The sequence below is a fragment of the Trachypithecus francoisi genome, unplaced genomic scaffold (assembly GCF_009764315.1).
Source record: "Trachypithecus francoisi isolate TF-2019V2 unplaced genomic scaffold, Tfra_2.0 Lachesis_group2, whole genome shotgun sequence".
NCBI classification, from domain to species: Eukaryota; Metazoa; Chordata; class Mammalia; order Primates; family Cercopithecidae; genus Trachypithecus; species Trachypithecus francoisi.
Window position 1 is genome coordinate 159377792 of NW_022681465.1, and position 23732 is coordinate 159401523.

Below are 23732 nucleotides of genomic sequence, written 5' to 3' on the forward strand. Positions count from 1 at the left end.
GCAACATGAACCGTGAAGACCGGAATGTGCTGCGTATGAAAGAACGGGAAAGGCGGAATCAGGAAATTCAGCAGGGTGAAGACGCCTTCCCACCTAGCTCTCCTCTTTTTGCAGAGCCATACAAAGTTGTAAGTTGCCCTTCTGTGAATGTTTTTTTCCCATTAGCATGACATTTTTGCTTTTAAAATGTTTCATACTTGAATGTTTATATTAAAAAAGAATTACTATGAATACTACTTAACTTTTTTTTCCCTGTCCTTTACATAGAACATACTTTTTTGGGGATAAACTTTTCTTTGGAGTATATTATGCTTACAGAAAAATACACAAAATAGGTATTATGGCTTGAAGAATTTTCACAGCATCAACAGCTTCATACAACTCAGATCAAGAAATAGAACGTTACTAGCACCCTAAAAGTCATCTTCCAAACCACCTCCTATTACTGTCTTGTGTTCTTAAAAATGTGTTCTGAGTTGGCTCATACATTTATCTCTATTTTCCTAGTTGTGCTACTAACTATGGGCGGGTACTTCACCATTCTGAGCCTTGAATTAAATTAGAATTTTGTGACTCAATTTGCACTGTTTGATTTTTCCTAGGTGTTAAGTATGATATCAATAAAAAATGAATATTTCGTAGATGCTTTTGTTACTCCTCACTGCCATTTGCTACTTAGTTTACAAAGTTTCAGAGATTATTAGTATGTTTGAATAAATGTGTCTTCAGTATCAGTCTGATTTTTTTATTGTTATAGACAGTCATTTGGGTATCATTTGTTCATTAAATTTTTGTTTCTGCTTCTAACTATAACATTGAATTATAAGGAATATAGTATTTTCATAAACTGCCAAAATATAAGCGTTAGCTAATCTGCTGGCCTGTGGAACTTAATTTTATAAAGGCAGATTACTTTACTGTTCTTCAAAAGACTTTTTTTTTGAGACACAGTGTCGCTCTTTCGTCCAGGCTAGAGTGCCATGTCATGATCTCGGCTCGTTGCCACCGCTGACTTCTGGGTTCCAGTGATTCTTCTGCCTCAGCCTCCTGAGTAGCTGGGATTGCAGGCATGCCCCACCTTGCCCGGCTAATTTTTTTTTCGGAGATGGAGTCTTACTGGAGTGCAATGACACAATCTCGGCTCACTGCAACCTCCACTTCCTGGATTCAAGCAATTCTCCTGCCTCAGCCTCCTGAGTAGCTAGGATTACAGGCATCTGCCACCACGCCTAGCTAAAGTAGAAACAGGGTTTCACCATGTTGGCCAGGCTGGTCTTCAACTCCTGACCTCAGGTGATCTGCCCGCCTTGGCCTCCCAAAGTGCTGGTATTATAGGTGTGAGCCACCATGTCCAGCCACGCCCGGCTAACTTATGTATTTTTGCTAGAAATGGGTTTTCACCATGTTGGCCAGGCTGGTCTGGAACTCCTGACATCAGGTGATCTGTCCGCCTCGGCCTCCGAAAGTGCTGGGATTACAGGTATGAAGCACTGCACCTGGCCCTTCAAAATACTTTGTGAATTTAAAAGACAAGAGTCTTGCTATGTTATCCATGCTGGAGTGCAGTTGCTGTTCACAGGTGAAATCATAGTGCACTGGAGCCTGAAAATCTTGGAATCGAGCAATCCTCCTGCCTCAGCTGCACGGGGTAGCTGAAAGTACAGGCACGTGCCAATGCACTCAGATTATATTTTAGTATGGTTATTTTTAGGCACTTTTCAATGATTTTTTTTTCACTACAGAATGATCTATTTGGAGTATGCTTCAAGGTATTAATGTTAAGATATGAGGTAAAGCCTTCCTTTGAAAAGCCCCTTTCCATTAGAAGTTTGGAAAATTGGCCGGGCGCAGTGGCTCAAGCCTGTAATCCCAGCACTTTGGGAGGCCGAGACGGGCGGATCACGAGGTCAGGAGATCGAGACCATCCTGGCTAACATGGTGAAACCCCGTCTCTACTAAAAAATACAAAAAACTAGCCGGGCGACATGGCGGGCGCCTGTAGTCCCAGCTGCTTGGGAGGCTGAGGCAGGAGAATGGCGTAAACCCAGGAGGCGGAGCTTGCAGTGAGCTGAGACCCGGCCACTGCACTCCAGCCTGGGCGGCAGAGCGAGACTCCATCTCAAAAAAAAAAAAAAAAAAAAAGAAGTTTGGAAAATTAGCTCAGAAGCATATTTTATTTCTGATTATGCTCATTGTATAATTTTATTTTATTTTTTTGCAGACTAGCAAAGAAGATAAGTTATCAAGTCGTATTCAGAGTATGCTTGGAAACTACGATGAAATGAAGGATTTCATAGGAGACAGATCTATACCAAAGCTTGTTGCAATTCCCAAGCCTACAGTACCACCATCAGCAGATGAAAAATCTAACCCAAATTTCTTTGAACAGAGACATGGAGGCTCTCATCAGAGTAGCAAATGGACTCCAGTAGGACCCGCACCCAGCACTTCTCAGTCTCAGAAACGGTCTTCAGGCTTACAGAGTGGACATAGTAGCCAGCGGACCAGTGCAGGTAGCAGTAGTGGCGCTAACAGTAGTGGTCAGAGGCATGACCGTGAGTCATATAACAGTGGTGGGAGCAGTAGCCGGAAAAAAGGCCAGCATGGATCAGAACACTCCAAATCACGTTCTTCCAGCCCTGGAAAACCCCAGGCTGTTTCTTCATTAAGCTCTAGTCATTCCAGGTCTCATGGGAATGATCACCATAGCAAGGAACATCAACGCTCCAAATCACCTCGGGACCCTGATGCAAACTGGGATTCTCCTTCCCGTGTACCTTTTTCAAGTGGGCAGCACTCAAATCAATCTTTCCCACCCTCATTGATGTCAAAGTCCAATTCAATGTTACAGAAACCCACTGCCTATGTGCGGCCCATGGACGGACAGGAGTCCATGGAACCAAAGCTGTCCTCTGAGCACTACAGCAGCCAATCTCATGGCAACAGCATGACTGAGCTGAAGCCCAGCAGCAAAGCACATCTCACCAAGCTGAAAATACCTTCCCAACCACTGGATGTAAGTCACACATTTAGAGCTTTTAACATTGTGACTATGTGAAGTAATTGACTGATCATGAAATTACGATTGAACTTGAACACTGCTTCTTTGCCTTAATAGTAAGGAATGTAAAAGTTGAAAGATGAAAAAAAATGTAAAGACAGACTTGTGAGTTACTCCTAAGTGGATCCGTAGATCTTTTAACTTGTCCTTTTGGGAAATGGAGAAAATGTCATTCACAGTTTTCAAATATTAAGATGACAAGTCAGTTATAGAATAAAAGAATGACCAATTGATATCTTCAATTTCTGCATTTTGATTTTATAGAACAATATACCTTTGTTGTTTAAAAACAAAATTAACTTTGCTTACATTGATACTGATGAATGAGATGCAGGTCATGGTGTATGGTTATGATAAATGGGACTTTCGGGTCTGTGGAAATGGTAATATTGTATACTTTGAATGCTATGATCCTTTTCTCTGGTTATACTTAAAGGATGGAGACAGCTGTTCCAGGTTCATAGTGATGGTTTGAAATTTAAATTGAATTGCTTACCAAAGCCTTCTGGAACATTTCATTGTGAAATAGCTGAAATTATATCTTTTTTTTCAAGACGGGTATCTCATCATGTTGCCGAGGCTGGTCTGGAACTCCTGGCTTCAAGTGATCCTCTCATCTTGGCCTTCCAAAGTGTTGAGGTTATAGACATGACCATCATGCCTGGCCCAAATTTTGTCTCTCTCTCTTTTTTTTTTTTTGAGACGGAGTTTCGCTGTTGTTGCCCAGGCTGGAGTGCAATGGCATGATCTCAGCTCACTGCAACCTCTACCTCCCGGGTTCAAGCAATTCTCCTGCCTCAGCCTCCCGAGTAGCTGGGATTACAGGCATGTGCCACCATGGCCGGCTAATTTTGTATTTTTAGTAGAGATGGGGTTTCACCATGTTAGTCAGGCTGGTCTTGAACTCCTCACCTCACATGATCCGCCTACTTTGGCCTCCCAAAGTGCTGAGATTACAGGCGTGAACCACTGTGCCCAACCCCAAATTTTATCTTTTCATGTAGTTTGTGCAATAAAAAAAAATTGGAAAACAATGTCAGTAGCCAAAAAATTACAACTCTTAGCTCAAAAGGGTGGAAGGAAGAATCCAGGTAATGTAAAATGCTGTTTTGCAAACGTTTAAAACATCTTTCCAGTAGCCTTGGGAAACTCATTTTGAGTGGCATTTGTTATCTAATTACTCCTCTCAAGAGAACAGTAAAATGGTAATTTATTTCTTTAAAAAATAACGTGATCTTTAGAATTTGACTGGAGTTCGGCTCTCTAATTCCTGTTTGTGCCTTAGAATAAGCAATTTGCTTTTTGTGATTTAGAAAGACTATGTAAAATGTCCATGTTCCAGACTAGTAATCTTTCAGTAATACTTGTTTAACCCATTTATGCTTAGTGTTCCATTATTGGAATGCTAAGCTCGTGGGAGTTACTTATATCCTACTGCTCAAGGTCATCGCCAAGGTCTGATTCTTCACACAAAAAATTTGCAACCCCTGGCATAAATGGGTTAACTTTGTTTATGTGAAATGATGTATCTCAGTATCATGATAGATTTTATATATAGATAAGCTTAAATTTTTGGACAAGCTAACACCTGAAAAATTACATTCTAAAAATTATTTATAATCTAAAATATAGGATAAAAAACTTAAAACGTTTGAAAACTGTAAAGTTCCCCCAGCTTTGTGTAGTTTGGTGATTAAAATTTTCTGGTGCTCGAAAAATTTGTATTTAAGGAAATTAATCCAAAGATTCTAAACAGTGTACTGATTTAGAGTAGTGGGGTCATAAATACTTTTAATAATGTTTTTAAGTCTGTGAAGCAAATACTAAAAATCTACTGATAAAAATCTAATGTGTGTTGCTTTTTCTCTCAAGGCATCAGCTTCTGGTGATGTGAGCTGTGTGGATGAAATCCTAAAAGTAAGTTTTAAAAAAAATCTTTTCAATCTCTTTAATTTTTTATGCTCTGCCACCCTCTTACCCTCTGTATTTCACAAAGGATCTGAAGCAACAGTTTGCTTATATTTGTAACTTGATTATGTCCATCATAAATAATTTACTGTCTTCTTTGTTTACCATTTGCCTTCAAAGAGCTAGTTTTGTTCTTTGTGGGTTTTTGTTGTTGTTGTTTTTGAGATGGAGTCTCACTCTGTCGCCCAGGCTGGAGTGCAATGGTGCGATCTCAGCTCACTGCAACCTCCACCTCCCAGATTCAAGCGATTCTTTCACCTTAGCCTCCTGAGTAGATGGGATTACAGGCGCCCGCCATCATGCCCAGCTAATTTTTGTATTTTTGCGGAGATGGGGTTTCACCATGTTGGCCAGGCTGGCCTGGAACTCCTGAACTCAGGTGATCCACCTGCCTCAGCCTCCCAAAGTGCTGGGATTACAGGTGTGAGTCACCACGCCCAGCCACGTTCTTTTCTTTTAAGTAAAACGGATTTTAATCTTAACACTTACTTTGCCTGGAATATATCAACAAGCCAATTATAACCTTACTTTTTCATGCTTAACTGTTAATAATTTGAAGTGCAAAAAACTCAGTAGTTGTCAGTCAAACCATTATGATCAAAATACCTTGCTTTTGTTCATCTGTACATACTGGTCAAATCTTACAGTAATAGATTTCCTTCCAGTTTTGCACATTTTGGTTTTTTTTTTTCTTTTTTTTTGATATGGAGTCTCACTCTGTTGCCCAGTCTGGAGTACAGTGGCATGATCTCAGCTCACTGTAACCTCTGCCTCCTAGGTTCAAGTGATTCTTGTGCCTCAGCCTCCTGAGTAGCTGGGATTACAGGCGCCCACCACCACGTCCAGCTAACTTTTGTATTTTTAGTAGAGATGGGGTTTCACGACGTTGTCCAGGCTGGTCTTGAACTTCTGACCGCAAGTTACTTCCCCTCCCCCACCTCCCTGCCCGACCTCCCAGTGTGCTGGGATTATGGCCTGAGCCACTGCACCTGGCTGTTTTACACATTTTTTTTTTTTTGAACTGGAATTTTACTCCGGCTGGAGTGCAATGGCGTGATCTCGGCTCACTGTAACCTCCACCTCGCAGGTTCAAGTGATTCTCCTGCCTCTGCCTCCTAAGTAGCTGGGATTATAGGCACCCGCCACCATGCTTGGCTACTTTTTTTTTTTTTTTTGTAGAGATGAGGTTTCACCATGTTGGCCAGGCTGGTCTGGAACTCCTGTCCACCTGTCTTGGCCTCCCAAAGTGCTGGGGTTATAGGCATGAGCCACCATGCGCAGCCAACATTTTGGATATTTAAGGAAACATGTTTAAAATTGACACATGACCAAAAAGCACATTACTATATTAGAAAAAGAAAGTCCAGTGCATTAGTGAATGACAGTGACTACTTTTTGCTTAGTGGAGAAAACTGTGAGTCACATATTACTTGTATTTTCCTTTTTTGTGTGTGTGTGTGCTCCTGAATTTGTAGTTTATACTTGCATTTCACTGTGAACACCTTTGAAAGACTACCTGCATTGGTTGCTTCCACTCTTTTCTTTCCCATTCCTTCCTTTAGCCCACTGTAATCTCCCTTTTACCTCTGCCATTTTGCAGAACCTGTTTCTCTATGGTCATTATCTTTCTCCCTCCATCTAGAGGCATCATTTGAGTTCTTTTTTATTCTTTCTGCTATTTATTTTTTCCTTCTGGAAACATTCTTCTTTCCTTGACTGTTTTTTTGCTTCATTGTTTTTGTTTGCCTTCCGCCTTTCTTGCCTCTCTTTTTTTGCCCTTTTTGGAACCCTTGTGCCTTCTCTTATCTCTTAAGTGCAGGTGCATTCTTGTAGCCTCTGCTCTTTGACTTGCCTTTTTCACCATTCTTGGTTTTATCTGTTTGACAGCTGTTTAGTCTTTCTCTCCTGCATTGACCTCCTTTGGGTTTTGGTTTGTCTCTTAATTGCTTCTTAGCTGAGTTTCCATTTGGATTTATTTCTCTTTGCTGCTTCAGACTCAACATGTCTAAAGCCGTACTTATCAGACTTCCTTGGATTAGTAGTACACCACTTTCCCATGCTTGTAAGTGTAGAATCCTAAATATCTCTAATTTCTTCCTCATGTTCTATGTAGTCACAAAACTGGATGTAGACTTTTAAAATTTTTGTTTTTTAAATATCCATTCCTTTCTTCCCATTTCTGCCACCTTGAGCTTCAATAATTATAACACTGAGTCCTCATTCAGCCTTTCTGCCTCCAGAATCTCCCTGCTCATATGTCTTTTGCATTGCTACCTGATTCTTTACTTCAGGCCCTAGTCTTCATAAATTAATTTTTCCCTTAAAAATTTTCAGTGGCTCTCTAAGACTATAGAAAGAATAGTATCCAAATTTAATATCCGCAGGCCAATCCTAACCTGTCTCATTACTGACTGACCACTTTTGCCAAACTGGTTTCCCTAAGCCACATACTTTCTTGCTCTTTTACCTCCTTAAATAAAGTAAGGTTGGAATGTATTTCTCCTACCTCTTCAGTTATATATAGATTGTTTTTTCCTGGAATCCCAATGAAATCCTTCTTCCCCCATATCAGATTATGAGACCACAGTGACAGCTCTTTCATTTGAATGTCGTACATTTCTTAGTTGTCATGTATATAAAAAGTTTAAGGGAGCATAAATATTTTCCTCTGAATCCTCAACAGTGCATAGAATTATTAGTACCTGAAAGATTTTCTTACATTTAATGATCTCTTTAATGTTATTGACATCTGTATTTTATATGTACAAGGGCTTGGCACTTGGCCTTTAGTTAATAGGTGCTCAGTGATTCGATGATACTTGGAGTATTAAATCAAATTTTCAATTGAGAGTTTTGCTATTTGAGATATAAAATGCCACTGCTAAAAAGCTGAGTTTATGAATTTTTGTTTCCTTTTCCCTTTCCTGTCTGTAGTATGCAAGGAACTTCAGGTGTGTGTTCCCTTCGTGTTTTCTTTGTATTTGTAGTCATATCATTTTTAGGAGCCCCATCATGAACTTAAAAAAAAGTTTACTCTAAAAGTAATGTATATTTATTGAAAAAATGATTTATTCAAGGCATGCTCATTGAGCACCTACTTTGTGTCAACCACTGGGAATATAGTGGTCATAATGTTACGCCTTTGAGCTGATATTCTAGAGCTGGATGTAGGAAGCAATCTATTATATAAGATTATTTCAGGAAGTGAAATTCTATTAAAAAACAAAGCATTTTAAGGGGATAAAGAGCAATTATGTGCAGGTGGCTGTTTTAAGAGGTTCAAGTAGTAAAATATCAAGTTCCTTTGTCTCTTCTTCCTTCTGTCATTCTGTTGCCCAAAGCTAAACATTAACTAGGACATAGACTGTGATTCGTCTTTGTCAGTTAATAAAATACTGTGAACATCATTACATATCAACAGTTAAATTTCTCATTTTAATGTCTACTTGGTGTTCTGTTTTGTAGATGTCTGGTAATTTATTTAATCTGTACTGTGTTGATTGGTGTCAACCTAAATAACAGAGACTCTCTAAAAGAAAAGATTATGGGAATAGAGCATTGCACTGGGAGTACACGTGCCATAGTAGTCTATGTGCATATTCAAGGAGGTAAAGAGAGACAAAGGTTTTTAAAGGGGAAAATGAGGACAATTACGTAATTGTTTTTGAAATAATTATCCTTGGCTACAAAGATCAGTAGTAAAGAGGACACCAGTCTGAGTTCGGACAAGCTGGACAGATGTCCTTATGGAAGTATTTTTTTGGTTTAGGGTTTTGATGACCTTTGTGCAAGGTTGTGGTTTTTGTAGACTTTTTTGTTTATCAGGCGTACAAGCATGAGAAACCTTTCTTCATGGTCTTTCGCAGCTCAGGGTGTTTTTTTTTTTTTTTTTAATATAATTATTAGTGACTCCATTTTGATTCTTACAACTTTCACATTGACTGCCTAGGTTGTTTCAGTTTTTGAAGTGTGAGCCCCTTGTATGTGTATCTTTACAAAACTGTGTGGATATTGCTATGCGATAAATTCCTAGGTGTTATACCACTATTAATTTGTTGCGTTTCCTTAATTTACCTGATGACTTACTTTGAACTAAATGCCAGAAATAATATACTCTCTCCTTATTCTCATACCTCTGTCTTCTCGGCTTGCCTAACATACACATTGTAATCTTACCAGACCTCACCCAGACATATTTGGCGTTAAGATTAGGCAGAAGGCATTGAATGAAATCAAACTTAGGGTCTTGCTTTTCCGTTTTCCTCCTCATGTGTTTTTGAAATTTCTCTTCTGATTTCTTCCCCTGACAAATTTTTTCTACGATTATATAGCCTCTATAGCCAGACTTTTGAGGATGAAATATAATGTTCATTATTTACTAAGTGTGTGGCCTTGAATAAATAACTTTTGTGCTTCAGTTTCATCCTAAATAGAGATAGGATGATAGTGGTATCAACCTCATCATGTCATTGTGAGTACTAAATGAGTAATAAACATGTAAAACACTTAGCACAATGTCTGGCCCATTCAAGGTACACAGTAAATGTTAGCTGTTTTCCTTATCATTGTCCCCTTCCTCCCACTATCACAGCAAGCTCTTCCTTTTTAGTGTCTTATTATGTGCCTTGTATTTGATTACAGGCTGATTTCTGTAACTATTCACAGGTTTCATAATTTGAATTGTAAACTCAAAGCCAGGGAGTGTTTACTAATCTTGTTACTACCTACACCATAGTGCCTTGCACACAATTGTGCTTAATATTTATTGACTATAATATGTAGAATTTTGGAGGAGCTGTCATGAAACCAGTATTTATAAATACAAATCTGGTTTTTAGCTGTATAATTTTTATCCTTGACCTGGTTGAAAACAAACTGTAATAATTACATTTCAGGAGATGACGCATTCATGGCCTCCCCCTCTAACGGCTATTCATACACCATGCAAAACAGAACCTTCCAAATTTCCTTTTCCAACTAAGGTAAGTAAATAAAATGTGTCTTTCATAATGTAAGAAAACTCTAAATGGCTTGACTGAAATCATATGGATTAAAAATTGTCTTGCCATTCCCATTCTAGTGGGAGACAGACAGTAAATAAATAAATAAATAGATAAATTTCAGATAGTGACAACTGTTATGAAGATAATTAGCAGGGTAATGGAATTGAGAGCATCTTGGATCAAGAGGTATCTAAGAAAGCTTTGAAGGCAATATGGGAGAGAGATTTAAAAGACATTAATATAGCCGGACACAGTGGCTCACGCCTGTAATCCCAGCACTTTGGAAGGCTGAGGCAAGAGACTCTCTTGAGGCCAGGAGTTTGCGACCCCCTGGTCAACATAGCAAGACCCTGTCTCTACCAAAAATTGAAGAAAAAAAAAAACAAAACCTTGGCATAGTGGCCCATGCCTGTGGTCCCAGTTACTGGGGAGGCTGAGATGGGAGGATCACTTGAACCTGGGAGGTCAAGGCTGCAGTGAGCTGTGATTGCACCACTGCACTCCAACCCGGGCAACAGAACAAGATTCTATCAAAAAAAAAAAAAAAAAAAAAAAAGACATTCATATTTGTTGCAAACTATTATGGTATTGTAGGCCAGAGGTGGTAAGGGCTTCTCAAACTGTCGTTTTAAGAACCTGTTTCTATAAGACATAGCAACCATACTTATGTCCCATGGAAGGAGGTTCCTCAGATAACAGTTCCAAGGTTGTTTAAAATCAGCAGATTGATTTTTTTTTAAACTTGTACTTAACAGTATTAATTTACACTTAACACAAATAATACAGAAATACATTCTCCTTGTGAAAGTTTGACCAGGACCCCTAATAATAGCCTTTCCCCAATTCCGTCCCCTCATCCCAACAGAGCTCCTTTCATAAGTACCTTTGCAAGTCTATATTCGTGTAATACATATATAATCATTACATGTAAGCATTTTCTCATTTATTTCTACACAAATAATATTGTTCTGTATCTTTCACCAGTCAGCAGTAGGTCTTGGGGACCTGTCTATGTTACTACATGTAGAGGTGTTTCGTTTCTTTGAATTGCATCGGTAGTGTTAATGTATCCTCGTTTGTTTAGCCGTTTCTCTTTGGTATTTAAGCTGATAGCAAGTTTTCATTGCTATAAATGTTTCTTCACTTGGTATCTTTGTTCATGCCTTCTGTGTGCATGTGATTTTCTTTAGGGTAAAAAGCAAAAAGTAGAATTGCTGAGTGTTGAGAGTATATATTTAATATATACTCTCACAAATTCCTTCCATAGTTCTGTTACAGGATTTGTACCAGCCAGTATTCCCACTTGTATTACCTTTTGTTTCACACATGCACACCACCATTTGATGTTATTAAACAGCACTGTTTTGAGTGAAAATGGCATTCCATTTGCTTGATTGCTAGTGAGGTTCATCATTATGTATTTGTTATCCATTTGGTTTCTTTGTGGGTAAATTTGCTTATTCTCACTGTCCTTTGGGTTGCATTTTTTACCTATTGAGTTTTAGGTGGTCTTCCTTTTTTGTTTTGTGTTGTTTTGTTTGAATTCTGGATTCTAATAATTTCTTATACATGCTGAAAATTTATCTACCAGTTAGATTCTTTTCTTTTTATGGTGTAAAGTTTTTAATTTTTCATGAATAAAATTTACCTTTCTCTTCCTTTATAGTTTTTGCTTTTAATGTTAAAGAAGACTTTTCTTTCTCTAGGATCATAAACATACCCTCTTATTTTTCTTTCAATGTGGTTTTTAGTTTTATTTTTTATGTTTACCTTCGTGAATGATGTCAGGTAGATTTAAAAACTTTCTATCTATATTTATGCCATGTCACTCTTACCTTTTATATCTTTGTTTACATATACAAAATGCACTGGTATTTATTTATTTTTGTTTTTTTTCTGAGGTGGAGTCTCCCCTTGTCACCTAGGCTGGAGTGCAATGGCGTGATCTCTGCTCACTGCAACCTCTGCCTCTTGGGTTCAAGCAATTCTCCTGCCTCAGCCTCCCGAGCAGCTGTTACTACAGGTGCGCACTACCACGCCCAGCTAATTTTTGTATTTTTAGTAGAGACAGGGTTTCACCATGTTGGCCAGGCTGGTCTTGAACTTCTGACCTCAGGTGATCCACCCGTCTCGGCCTCCCAAAGTGCTAGGATTACAGGTGTGAGCCACCACGTCTGGCCAATGCACTGGTATTTAATGTGCAGTTTGAGTTTTGTTTTTTGTTTGTTTGTTTGTCTTGAGATGAAGTCTTGCTCTTTTGCCTAGGCTGGAGTGAAGTGGTGCGATCTCGGCTCACTGCAACCTCCGCCTCCTGGGTTCAAGTGATTTTCCTCCCTCACCTTCTCGAGTAGCTGAGATTACAGGCGCGAGCCACCATGCCTGGCTAATTTTTTGTATTTTTTGTAGAGACAGAGTTTCACCATGTTGACCAGGCTGGTCTCGAACTCCTGACCTCAGGTGATCCACTTGCCTCTGCCTCCCAAAGTTCTGGGATTACAGGCGTGAGCCACTGTGCCCGGCCTGCAGTTTGAGTTTTGATAGGTATGTGCACCTGTATAACCACTGCCGTAATTAAGAATTAGAACATTTCCATTACCCCCAGATTTCTTCATATTCCTTTGTAGTCTCCCTTGCCTCCACCACTGTCCCTATTGCAGTTTCTGGTCTATTTTATGTCACTCTAGATAAGTTTTGTTTTTTCTAGAATTTCATGTGAATGGAATCAATCAGTACATCATGTGCTTCTTTTATATATTTACCTTCATTTTCTCAGTGTATAGTTTTGTAATTCTTCCATGTTCTTGATTGTATCCATAGTTTTTCTTTTTCTTTTTTTGAGACAGAGTCTCGCTCTGTTGCCCAGGCCAGAGTGCAGTGGCACGATCTCGGCTTACTGCAACCTCCGCCTCCTGGGTTCAAGCGATTCTCCTGCCTCAGTCTCTTAAGTAGCTGGGATTACAGGCATGCACCACCATGCCTCGCTGATTTTTGTATTTTTAGTAGAGACGGAGTTTCACCATGTTGGTCAGGCTGGTCTCAAACTCCCAACCTTGCGATCTGCCTGTGTCGGCCTCCTAAAGTGCTGGGATCACAGGTGTGAGCCACCACGCCTGGCCCAGTTTTTCTTTTTTTGTTCCCAATCAGTATTTTATTATATGGAAATACCAAAATTTGCTTCCTGTTGATGAACATTTGGGTTATTTCCAGATTTAGACTGTTAAGAATAAAGCATCTATAAACATTCATGTTTTCTTTTATCCTGGGTAAATACTGGGTCACATAGTAAAAAGTAGAATTGCTGGTTCATAGGGTAAGTGCATATTAAATTTTACTTATTTATTATATTTTAATTTTTTTAGAGACTGAGGTCTCGCCTAGGCTGATCTTACCTAGGCTGGAGTACAGTTGTCATATAGCTCACTATACACTTGAACTCCTGAGCTCTGGCAATCCTCTCATTTCAGCCTCTTGAGTACCTTGGACGACAGATGCTTACCACCATGCCAGACTTTTATATAGAGATGGGGGTCTCACCATACTGCCCAGGCTGGTCTCAAACTCCTGACTTCAAGCCATCCTTCTGTTTCAGTGTCACAAGCACAAGCTACAGTACCCACCACTAAGTTTATAGCAAACTGAAAACTGTATTTCCCTCCCTCCCTCCCTCCCTTCCTTGCTTTCTCTCTCTCTCTCTCTTTCTTTCTCTCTCTCTTTTCTTTTTTTTTTTTTTGTTTGTTTGTTTGTTTGAGATAGAGTCTCACTCTGTCACCCAGGCTGGAGTGCAGTGGTGTGATCTCGGCTCACTGCAAGCTCTGCCTCCCGGGTTCACGCCATTCTCCTGCCTCAGCCTCCCGAGTAGCTGGGACTGCAGGCGCCCACCACCACGCCTGGCTAATTTTTTCTATTTTTAGTAGAGGCGGGGTTTCACCATGTTAGCCAGGATGGTCTCGATCTCTTGACCTAGTGGTCCGCCCGCCTCAGCCTCCCGAAGTGCTGGGATTACAGGCGTGAGCCACTGCGCCTGACCTCTTTCCTTTCCTTTCTTTCCTTTCTTTCTTTGCGACAGGGTCTCACTTTGTGGTCCAGGCTGCAGTGCAGTGGCATGATCATGGCTCATTGCAGCCTCGACCTCCCAGCCTCAAGTGATCCTCCTGCGTCAGCCTCCTGAGTAGTGGGGACTACAGGCATGCACCACCATGCCTGGCTGACTTTAAAAAATTATTATTATTTTTTTGAGACAAAGTCTTGCTCTGTTGCACAGGCTGGGGTGCAGTGGCGCGATCTTGGCTCACTGCAGCCTCTGCCTACCAAGTTCAAGTGATTCTCCTGCCTCAGCCTCCCGAGTAACTGGGACTACAGGTACACGCCACCACGCCCAGCTAATTTTTTGTTTTTTTTTTTTTTTTTTTTTTTTTTTGAGGCGGAGTCTCGCTCTGTCTCCCGGACTGGAGTGCAGTGGCTGGATCTCAGCTCACTGCAAGCTCCGCCTCCCGGGTTTACGCCATTCTCCTGCCTCAGCCTCCCGAGTAGCTGGGACTACAGGCGCCCGCCACCTCGCCTAGCTAGTTTTTGTATTTTTAGTAGAGACGGGGTTTCACCGTGTTAGCCAGGATGGTCTCGATCTCCTGACCTCGTGATCCACCCGTCTCGGCCTCCCAAAGTGCTGGGATTACAGGCTTGAGCCACCGCGCCCGGCCAATTTTTTGTATTTTTAGTAGAGGCGAGGTTTCACCCTGTTGGCCAGGATGGTCTTCATCTCTTGACCTTGTGAGCCGCCTGCCTCAGCCTCCCAAAGTACTGGGATTACAGGTGTGAGCCACTGCGCCCACAGCCTCGTTTTTGGTTATTAAAAGTAAAGCTGATGTGAATATTTGTGTATAAATCTTTGTATAAACGTTTACTTTTACTTCTTTTTTTTTTTTTAAAGACAAGATCTCTGTTGTCCAGACTAGAGTGCAGTGGCATGATCATGGCTCACTGCACTCACGAACTCCCAGGCTCAAGCAGTCTCTCACCTCAGCCTCCCAAATAGCTGGAACTACAGGCGCATGCAACTATGTCTGGCTACTTCTTGTATTTTTTTGTAGAGACAAGGTTTTGCCACGTTGCCCAGGCTGGTCTTGAACTCCTGGACTCAAGCAGTTCTCCTGCCTTGGCCTCTCAAAGTGCTGAGATTACGGGCATGAGCCACTACGCCTGGCCGCTTTTATTTCTGTATTATAAATCCTATTAGTGGAGTGGTTAGGTATATGGTAGGTGTCTATGCGTCACACTTGTAATCCTAGTAATTTGAGAGGTTGATGCGGGAGGATCACTTGAGTCCAAGAGTTTGAGACCAGTGTAGGCAACATAATGAGACTCTGTCTCCACAAAAAAATTTTTAAAAATTACCCAGGCATGGTGGCACAGGCCTGTAGTCTTAGCTACTCAGGAGGTTAAGGTGGGAGGATTGCTTGACCACAGGAGGCTGAGGCTGCAGTGAGCAGAGATCATGCCCCTACTCTCTAGCCTGGGTTACAGAGAGATGCCCTGTCTGGGAAGAAAAAAAAAATTAGAAAACAACGGTCATGTTGGGCACAGTGGTTCACACCTGTAATCCCAGCACTTTGGGAGGCCAAGTTGGGTGGATCACCTGAGGTTGGGAGTTCGAGACCAGCCTGACCAACATGGAGAAATCCCGTCTCTCCTAAAAATACAAAATTCGCCAGGCATGGTGGCGCATGCCTGTAATCCCAGGTACTTGGAGGCTAAGGCAGGAGAATCACTTGAAGCAGGGAGGCGGAGGTTGCAGTGAGCCGAGATCGCGTCATTGCACTCCAGCTTGGGCAACAAGAGTGAAACTCTGTCTCAAAAAAAGAAGAGAAAACAACTGTCATACTATTTTCCAAAGTGGTTGGACCATTTTATATTCCTGCCAATGGTATATGAGAGTTCCACTTGTTCCATGTCCTTACTAACGCTTGATATTGTCCTTACTAACACTTGATATAGTACTACTCTGTGTATCTCATTGTGATTTCAATTTACATTTCTGTAGAGACAGAGTATCTTGAGCATCTTTTCATGTACTGATTTGCCACTTGCTTGTCTTCTTTGTTGCAGTGTCTGAATATTTTGCCCATTTTTAAATGGGCTAAGATTCTTTTTTTTTTTTTTTTTGATGTGGAGTCTCACTCTGTGGCCCAGGCTGGAATGCGATGGTGGAATATCGGCTCACTGCAACCTCCGCCTCCTGGGTTCACGCCATTCTCCTGCCTCAGCCTCTCGAGTAGCTGGGACTACAGGCACCTGCCACCACGCCCGGCTAATTTTTTGTATTTTTAATAGAGATGGGGTTTCACCATGTTAGCCAGGATGGACTCGATCTCCTGAACTCGTGATCCGCCCACCTCGGCCTCCAAAGTGCTGGGATTACAGGTGTGAGCCACTGCGCCCGGCCTGAAATGGGCTCAGATTCTTTTTTTTTTTTTTTTTTTTTTTTTTTTTTTTTTTGAGGCGGAGTCTCGCTCTGTCGCCCAGGCTGGAGTGCAGTGGCCGGATCTCAGCTCACTGCAAGCTCCGCCTCCCGGGTTTACGCCATTCTCTCGCCTCAGCCTCCTGAGTAGCTGGGACTACAGGCGCCCGCCATCTCGCCCGGCTAGTTTTTTTGTATTTTTAGTAGAGACGGGGTTTCACCGTGTTAGCCAGGATGGTCTTGATCTCCTGACCTCGTGATCCGCCCGTCTCGGCCTCCCAAAGTGCTGGGATTACAGGCTTGAGCCACCGCGCCCGGCCCGGGCTCAGATTCTTATTGCCATTATCATATATGTGATTTGAAATTTTGTTTTCTTGCTCTGTGGACTACCTTTTCATTCTCTTTGTAGTATCCCTCTAAGAACACATGTTAATTTGTATAAAATCCACTTCTTTAGTGTTTTCTTTTACAGGTCATGTTTTTGGTGTCTATGAAATCTTTGCCTGGCTGGGCGAGGTGACTCTTGCCTGTAATCCTAGCACTTTGGGAGGCTGAGGTGGGTAGATCACTTGAGGCCAGGAGTGTGAGACTAGCCTGGTTAACAAGGCAAGACTCCACCTCTACACAAAATGTAAAAATTAGCCAGGCGTGGTGGCAGAGCCTATAGTCCCAGCTACTTGGGAGGATGAGGTGGGGGATTGCTTGAACTTGGGAGGTTGAGGCTGCAGTGAGCCATGATTATGCCACTGCACTCCAGCCTAGGTGACAGAGTGAGACCTTGTCTCAAAAAAAAAATGTTTGCCGGCTGGGCTGGTGGCTTACACCTGTAATCCCAGCACTTTGGGAGGCAGAGGTGGGCGGATCACTTGAGGTCAGGAGTTCGAGACCAGCCTGGCCAACATGGCGAAACTCTGACTCTACTAAAATTACAGAAATTAGCCGGGCATGGTGGCAGACACCTGTAATCCCACTACTTGGGAGACTGAGGCAGGAGAATCGCATGAACCCAGGAGGCGGAGGTTGCAGTGAGCCAAGATTGCACCAGTGTATTCCAGCCTGGGCAACAGAGCAAGACTCCATCTGAAAAAAAAAAAAAAAGAAAAATCTTTGCTTAACCGAATCCTCCTATGTTGTTTCCTAGACTTCTTTTTTTTTTTTCTTTTAAATAAGAGACCAGGTCTCGCTGTGCTGCCCTGGCTAGTCTTGAACTTGTGGGCTCAGGTGATCCTCACCCTCCTCTGCTTCCTGCATAGCTGGGACTCTGCTCTCAGTTATCCCAGACTTTTTATTTTTATTTTTTTTGAGAGAGAGTCTCACTCTGTCACCCAGGCTGGAGTGCAGTGTTGTGATCTTGGCTCACTGTAACATCTGACTCCTGGCCTCAAGCAATTCTCATGCCTTGGCCTCCCGAATAGCTGGAATTACAAGTGCGTGCCACCACACCCTGCAAATTTTTATATTTTTAGTAAAGATGGTGTTTTGCCATGTTGTCCAGCCTGGTCTCGAACTCCTAAGCTCAAAGTGACCCACCTGCCTTGGCCTCCCAAAGTTCTAAAATTGTAAGCATGTGGCACTGTGCCCAGCCTTTCCTAGATTTTTTTTATAGTTTTAGGTTTTACATTTAGACCTATGATTTATCTTAAGCTAATTTTTCTATGTTGTTACAATATATGGAATGAAGTTTTATCCTCTTGTATGTACATATCCAATTAGCATCTTTATTTAAAAGCCTTCTCTTTCCATTGAATTGCCTTTGCAGTTGTAGTTGACTCTATGTGTGGTGCATTTCTGACTTTTTATGTTTCATTAACCTGTTTGTCTGTCATGGTGTCAATATGAGCCTGTCTTGATGATTCGACTTCAGGACTTACTGTAAAGTCACTACTATGTAAATCCTCAAATTATATTAGTATTTTTCTTTTTTTTTTTTTTGAGACGGAGTCTCGCTCTGTCGCCCAGGCTGGAGTGCAGTGGCCGGATCTCAGCTCACTGCAAGCTCCGCTCCCCCAGGTTCACGCCATTCTCCTGCCTCAGCCTCCCGAGTAGCTGGGACTACAGGCACCCGCCACCACGCCCGGCTATTTTTTTTTTTTTTTGTATTTTTAGTAGAGACGGGGTTTCACCGTGTTAGCCAGGATGGTCTCGATCTCCTGACCTCGTGATCTGCCCGTCTCGGCCTCCCAAAGTGCTGGGATTACAGGCGTGAGCCACCGCGCCTGGCCTATATTAGTATTTTTCAAAGTAGATCTGACTTTTCTAGGCCATTTGCATTTTCATAAGAATTTTAGGCTGGGCACAGTGGCTCACACCTGTAATCCCAGCAATTTGGGAGGCCAAGGCAGGTGGATCACCTAAGGAGGAGTTTGAGTCTAGCCTGGCCAACATGGTGAAACCCCGTCTCTACTAAAAATACAAAAAGTAGTTGTGCATGGGGCGTTGTGGTGCACACCTGTAATCCCAGCTACTCAGGAGGCTCAGGCAGGAGTCTCTGGGAGGCAGAGGTTGCAGTCAGCTAAGATGATGCCACTGCATGTACTCCAGCCTGCGCAACAGAGCAAGACTCTGTCTCAAAAAAAAAAAGAAGAAAGAGGAAGGACACCTCGTCAATTTCAACATAAAAGCCTTGTGGGATTTTAATAGGGATTGAGTTGAATCTATAGATCAATTTGGGGAGAATTGATGTCTTAGCAGTATTGAGTCTTCTGACCCATGAGTCCTTATTTCTATTTTAGTCTAATTTAATTTCTTTCAGTATTGTTTTGTAGTTTTCAGTATATAGATTTTGGACATCTTTTGTCAGTTACTCTTTTTGTTTTATTGAAAGAGTCTCACTGTGTCGCCCAGGCTGGAGTACAGTGGTGCTCAGTGAAACATCTGCCTCCTGGGTTCAAGCGATTCTCCTGCCTCAGCCTCCCAAGTAGCTGGGATTACAGGCGTGCACCATGTCCCCAGCTTATTTTTATATTTTTAGTAGAGACGAGGTTTTGCCATGTTGACGAGGTTGGTCTCAAACTCCTGACCTCAATTGGTCTGCCCGCCTCAGCCTCCCAAAGTGCTGGGATTACAGATGTGAGTCACTGTGCCCTTTTTTTTTTTTTTTTGAGACAGTCTTGCTCTGTCACCCAGGCTGGAGTGCAGTGGCACGATCTTGGCTCAGTGTAGCCTCAGCCTTCTAAGTAGGTGAAATTACAGACCTGCACCACCACACCCAGCTGATTTTTATACTCTTAGGAAAGACAGGGTTTCACCATGTTGGCCAGGATAGTCTTGAACTCCTGGCCTCAAGTGATCTGCCCACCTCGGCTTCCCAAAGTGCTGGGATTACAGGCATGAGCCACTCACTGTATCCAGCCCTGTTTGATTTTTTTTAGTGCTATTGTAAATGGAATTTTATAAAAATTTCAGTATTTGATTTTTCCTTGCTAATTTATAGAAATACATTTCATGGGCCGGATGCAGTGGTTCATGCCTGTAATCCCAGCACTTTGGGAGGCTGAAGAGGATCACCTGAGGTCAGGAGTTCGAGACCAGCCTGGCCAACATGGTGAAACCCCATCTGTACTAAAAAATACAAAAATTAGCCACGTGCGGTGGCACACATCTATAATCCCAGCTACTTGGGAGGCTGAGGCAAGATAATTCCTTGAACCTGGGAGGCGGAGGTTGCAGTGAGCCAAGATTACGCCATTGCACTCCAGCCTGGGCGATGAAGTGAGTCTCTGTCTCAAAAAAAAAAAAAAAGAAAATAAATACCTTTCATGTGTAATTTTATGTTTTATCTTGTAATTTTTCTAAATTTACTTAATTTTAATAGCATTTTTGTAGACACCATGTTTCCTACTTAGACAATCATTTCACCTGTGAATAAAGATGTTATGTTTGTTTCAAATGAATGCCTTATTTTATATTCTTGCTTTATTGCACTGGCTAGAATCTCTAGTATGATGTTGAATGCCAGTAGTGAGATTAGACATTCTTGCCTTATTTTTTATCATAGAGGAGAAAGTATCCAGTCTTTCATTATTAAGTGTGATGTGTTAGCTGTGGGCTTTTTGTGGATGTCATTTATTACATTAAGGAAATTCTTCTATTCCTCTTTGCCTAAGAGTTCTCATTATGAATGAATTTTGAATTTTGTTAAATACTTTTTAAATCTATTGGAATGATCATAAGATTTTCCTGTTTTTATTTGTATTAATATGGTGAATAACATTGGTTAAATTTGGCTAGGCGTGGTGGCTCACGCCTGTAATCCCAGCATTTTGGGAGGCTGAGGCGGGCGGATCACCTGAGGTCAGGAGTTCGAGACAAGACTGACCTACATGGAGAAACCCCATCTCTACTAAAAATACAAAATTAGCTGGGCGTGATGGCGCTTGGCTGTAATCCCAGCTACTCGGGAGGCTGAGGCAGGAGAGTCGCTTGAACCCAGGAGGTAGAAGTTGCGGTGAGCCAAGATTGCACCATTGCACTCCAGTCTGGGCAACAAGAGCGAAACTCCATCTCAAAAAATAAAAATAAAAAACATTGGCTAAATTTTAAATGTTAAATCAATATTACATTCCTGATATAAACTCTACTTGGTCATGATGTATTTTTTTATAGTGCTGGAATTGATTTTAAAAGTTTTTTCTAATTTTTGCATCTGTATTCCTGAGCTATTTTGGTCTGTATTGTTCTGTTCTTACATCTGTAACCATAACAGATCTGTTGTCTGATGCACACAGCAAGTCAATAACAGAGACACTGGGTTGCTGCAGAGAAGGAGTTTAATTATAGGGCCTCCAAACAAAGAGATGAGAGGAAACCTCAAATCTCTCTTCCCAAGGAGTTGAGACCATGGCTTTTAAGGATTATGGAGTGGGCTGAAGTATTAAGATCATTGATTTGTCAAAGAATGCTGGGTGAAATCATGGGTTGGGAAGATGTACAAGCAGTATTCTCAGGCTAATTCTGTTCCTCTGTGGGGATCTTTAAACTGGTTGGCTTCATCTGTTCCACTGTGCTTAAGCAACTCTTGATTTTTAAAAAAAAATTTTGTGGAAATGGTCTCATGATGTTGCCCACTCTGGTCTCAAACTCCTGACCTAAAGCAATCCTCCTGCCTAGGCCTCACAAAGCACTGGGTTGGTAAGCATGAGCTACTGAGACTGTCCTGCTTAAGCGATTCTTTTTTTTTTTGAGACAACATCTCACTCTATCACCCAGGCTAGAGGGCTAGAGTACAGTGGCATGATATCAGCTCATTGTAACCTCTGCTTCCCTAGCTCAAGTGATTCTCCCTGCCTCAGCCTCCCAAGTAGCTGGGATTGCAGGTGCCCGCCACCACGCCCGGCTAATTTTTATATTTTTTAGTAGAGACAGGGTTTCCCGATGTTGCCCAGGCTGGTCCTGAACTCGTGATCCACCTGTCTCAACCTCCCAAAGTGCTGGGGTTACAGATGTGAGCCACCACACCTGGCCTTAAGCAATTCTTAAACAAAAGCTTTAAGTTTCTAATGTCAAAAATTCTATCTGTAGGAACAATGGGGATGCCAATGGTCAGTATCTAGTGTTAGTGACTTTCTGTTACAAAGAAGTGAGTCAGCCAGGTGTGGTGGCTCACGTCTGTAATCCCAGCACTCTGGGAAGCTGAAGTGGGGGGATCACAAGGTCAGGAGTTCAAGACCAGCCTGGCCAATATGGTGAAACCCTGTCTCTACAAAAAATAGAAAAATTAGCCAAGTTTGGTGGTAGGTGCCTGTAGTTCCCAGCTACCCAGGAGGCTGAGGCAGGAGAGTCGCTTGAAGCCAGGAGATGGAGGTTGCAGTGATCTGAGGTCGTACCACTGCACTCCAGCCTGAGTGACAGAGCGAGACTCCATCTCAAAAAAAAAAAAAAACCAAAAAACAAACAAAAAACAAGTGAGTCAAAGTGCAGTATAATTAATGCTTAATTATAATTGTATTTTTGTCCAGAATTCTGTTTAACCCTGTGAGGATGGTTTCATATCCTTGCCTTGTTTTGGTATCTGAGTAATGATGGCCTTATAGAATAGGTTGGGAAATAATTGCTTCCCCTTCCATTTTCTGGAATAGTGTGCATAGAAATGGTATTTTTTCTTTCTTTCTTTATTTTTTTGAGACAGAGTCTTGCTCTGTCACCCAGGCTGGAGTGCAGTGGCGCGATCTTGGCTCATTGCAAGCTCTGCTTCCCGGGTTCATGCCATTCTCCTGCCTCAGCCTCCTGAGTAGCTGGGACTAAAGGTATGCGCCACTACACCTGGCTAATTTTTTGTATTTTTAGTAGAGACGGGGTTTCACTGTGTTAGCCAGAATGGTCTCCATCTCCTGACCTCGTGATCCGCCTGCCTCGGCCTCCCAAAGTGCTGGGATTACAGGCATGAGCCACTGTGCCCGGCCAGAAATGGTATTTTTTTTCTTTAAGTGTTTGTTAGAATTTACCTCTGGATATAAGCTTTCTTTGTAAGATGGTTTTTAAGCAAAAATTAGACTTCTTTAGTAGCTATAGGGCTACTCACGTTACCTATTTCTCCTTGAATGATCTTTGGTTGTTTATATCTTTCAAGGAATTTGTCCATTTTATCTATGAATTACCAAAGTTAACAAATTGTTGTAAATTTTTTATAATATTCCCTTACACATTTAACATATTTTATTATGATAGCACTTATCTTATTACCTATTGTGGTAATTTGTTTTCTTGTCTTTTTCTTGAGTGCCGTGGCTAGAGATGGTCAGTTTTCTTGAGAGCTGCTTTTTCTCTCTGTTGTTTTTGTTTTTTATTGCGTTGATTTCCACCCTGATCTTTTACTTTTCTGCTTTTTTGTGGTTTAATTTGTTCTTCTTCTTCTTGTTTTTTCTTTTGAGACGGAGTCTTGCTCTGTCACCCAGGCTGGAGTGCAGTGGTGTGATCTTGGCTCACTGCAACCTTCCACCTCCCGGGTTCAAACGATTCTCCTGCCTCAGTCTCCTGAGTAGCTGGGATTATAGGCACATGCCACTGTGCCTGGCTAATTTTTGTATTTTTAGTAGAGACGGGGTTTCTCCATGTTGGTCAGGCTGGTCTCGAACTCCTGACCTCATGATCTGCCTGCCTTGGCCTCCCAAAATGCTGGGATTACAGGCATGAGCCTCCATGCCCGGCCTGCTCGTCGTTTTAACAGATTTCTTGAGGTGGAAGCTAAGGTCATATAATTGAGATTTTTCTTATTTTCTTATTTTATTTATTTATTTATTTTTAGATG

At 41.7% G+C, this 23732-nt stretch overlaps 1 protein-coding gene across 2 annotated transcripts in view; it reads left to right on the forward strand.

Annotated features, from left to right (window-relative positions):
* AFF4 (AF4/FMR2 family member 4) overlaps positions 1–23732 on the forward strand; it is a 90690-nt gene that overhangs the window by 25979 nt on the left and 40979 nt on the right. The window contains exons 2-5 of one of the 2 annotated variants that reach the window (XM_033181243.1): positions 2–128; positions 2222–3016; positions 4934–4978; positions 9925–10011. In XM_033181243.1, coding sequence (XP_033037134.1) covers positions 6–128; positions 2222–3016; positions 4934–4978; positions 9925–10011 — 1050 coding nt within the window. In that variant the 5' untranslated portion in view covers positions 2–5. The remainder of the gene's footprint in view (position 1; positions 129–2221; positions 3017–4933; positions 4979–9924; positions 10012–23732) is intronic. The other variant, XM_033181244.1, reaches the window with a different exon arrangement.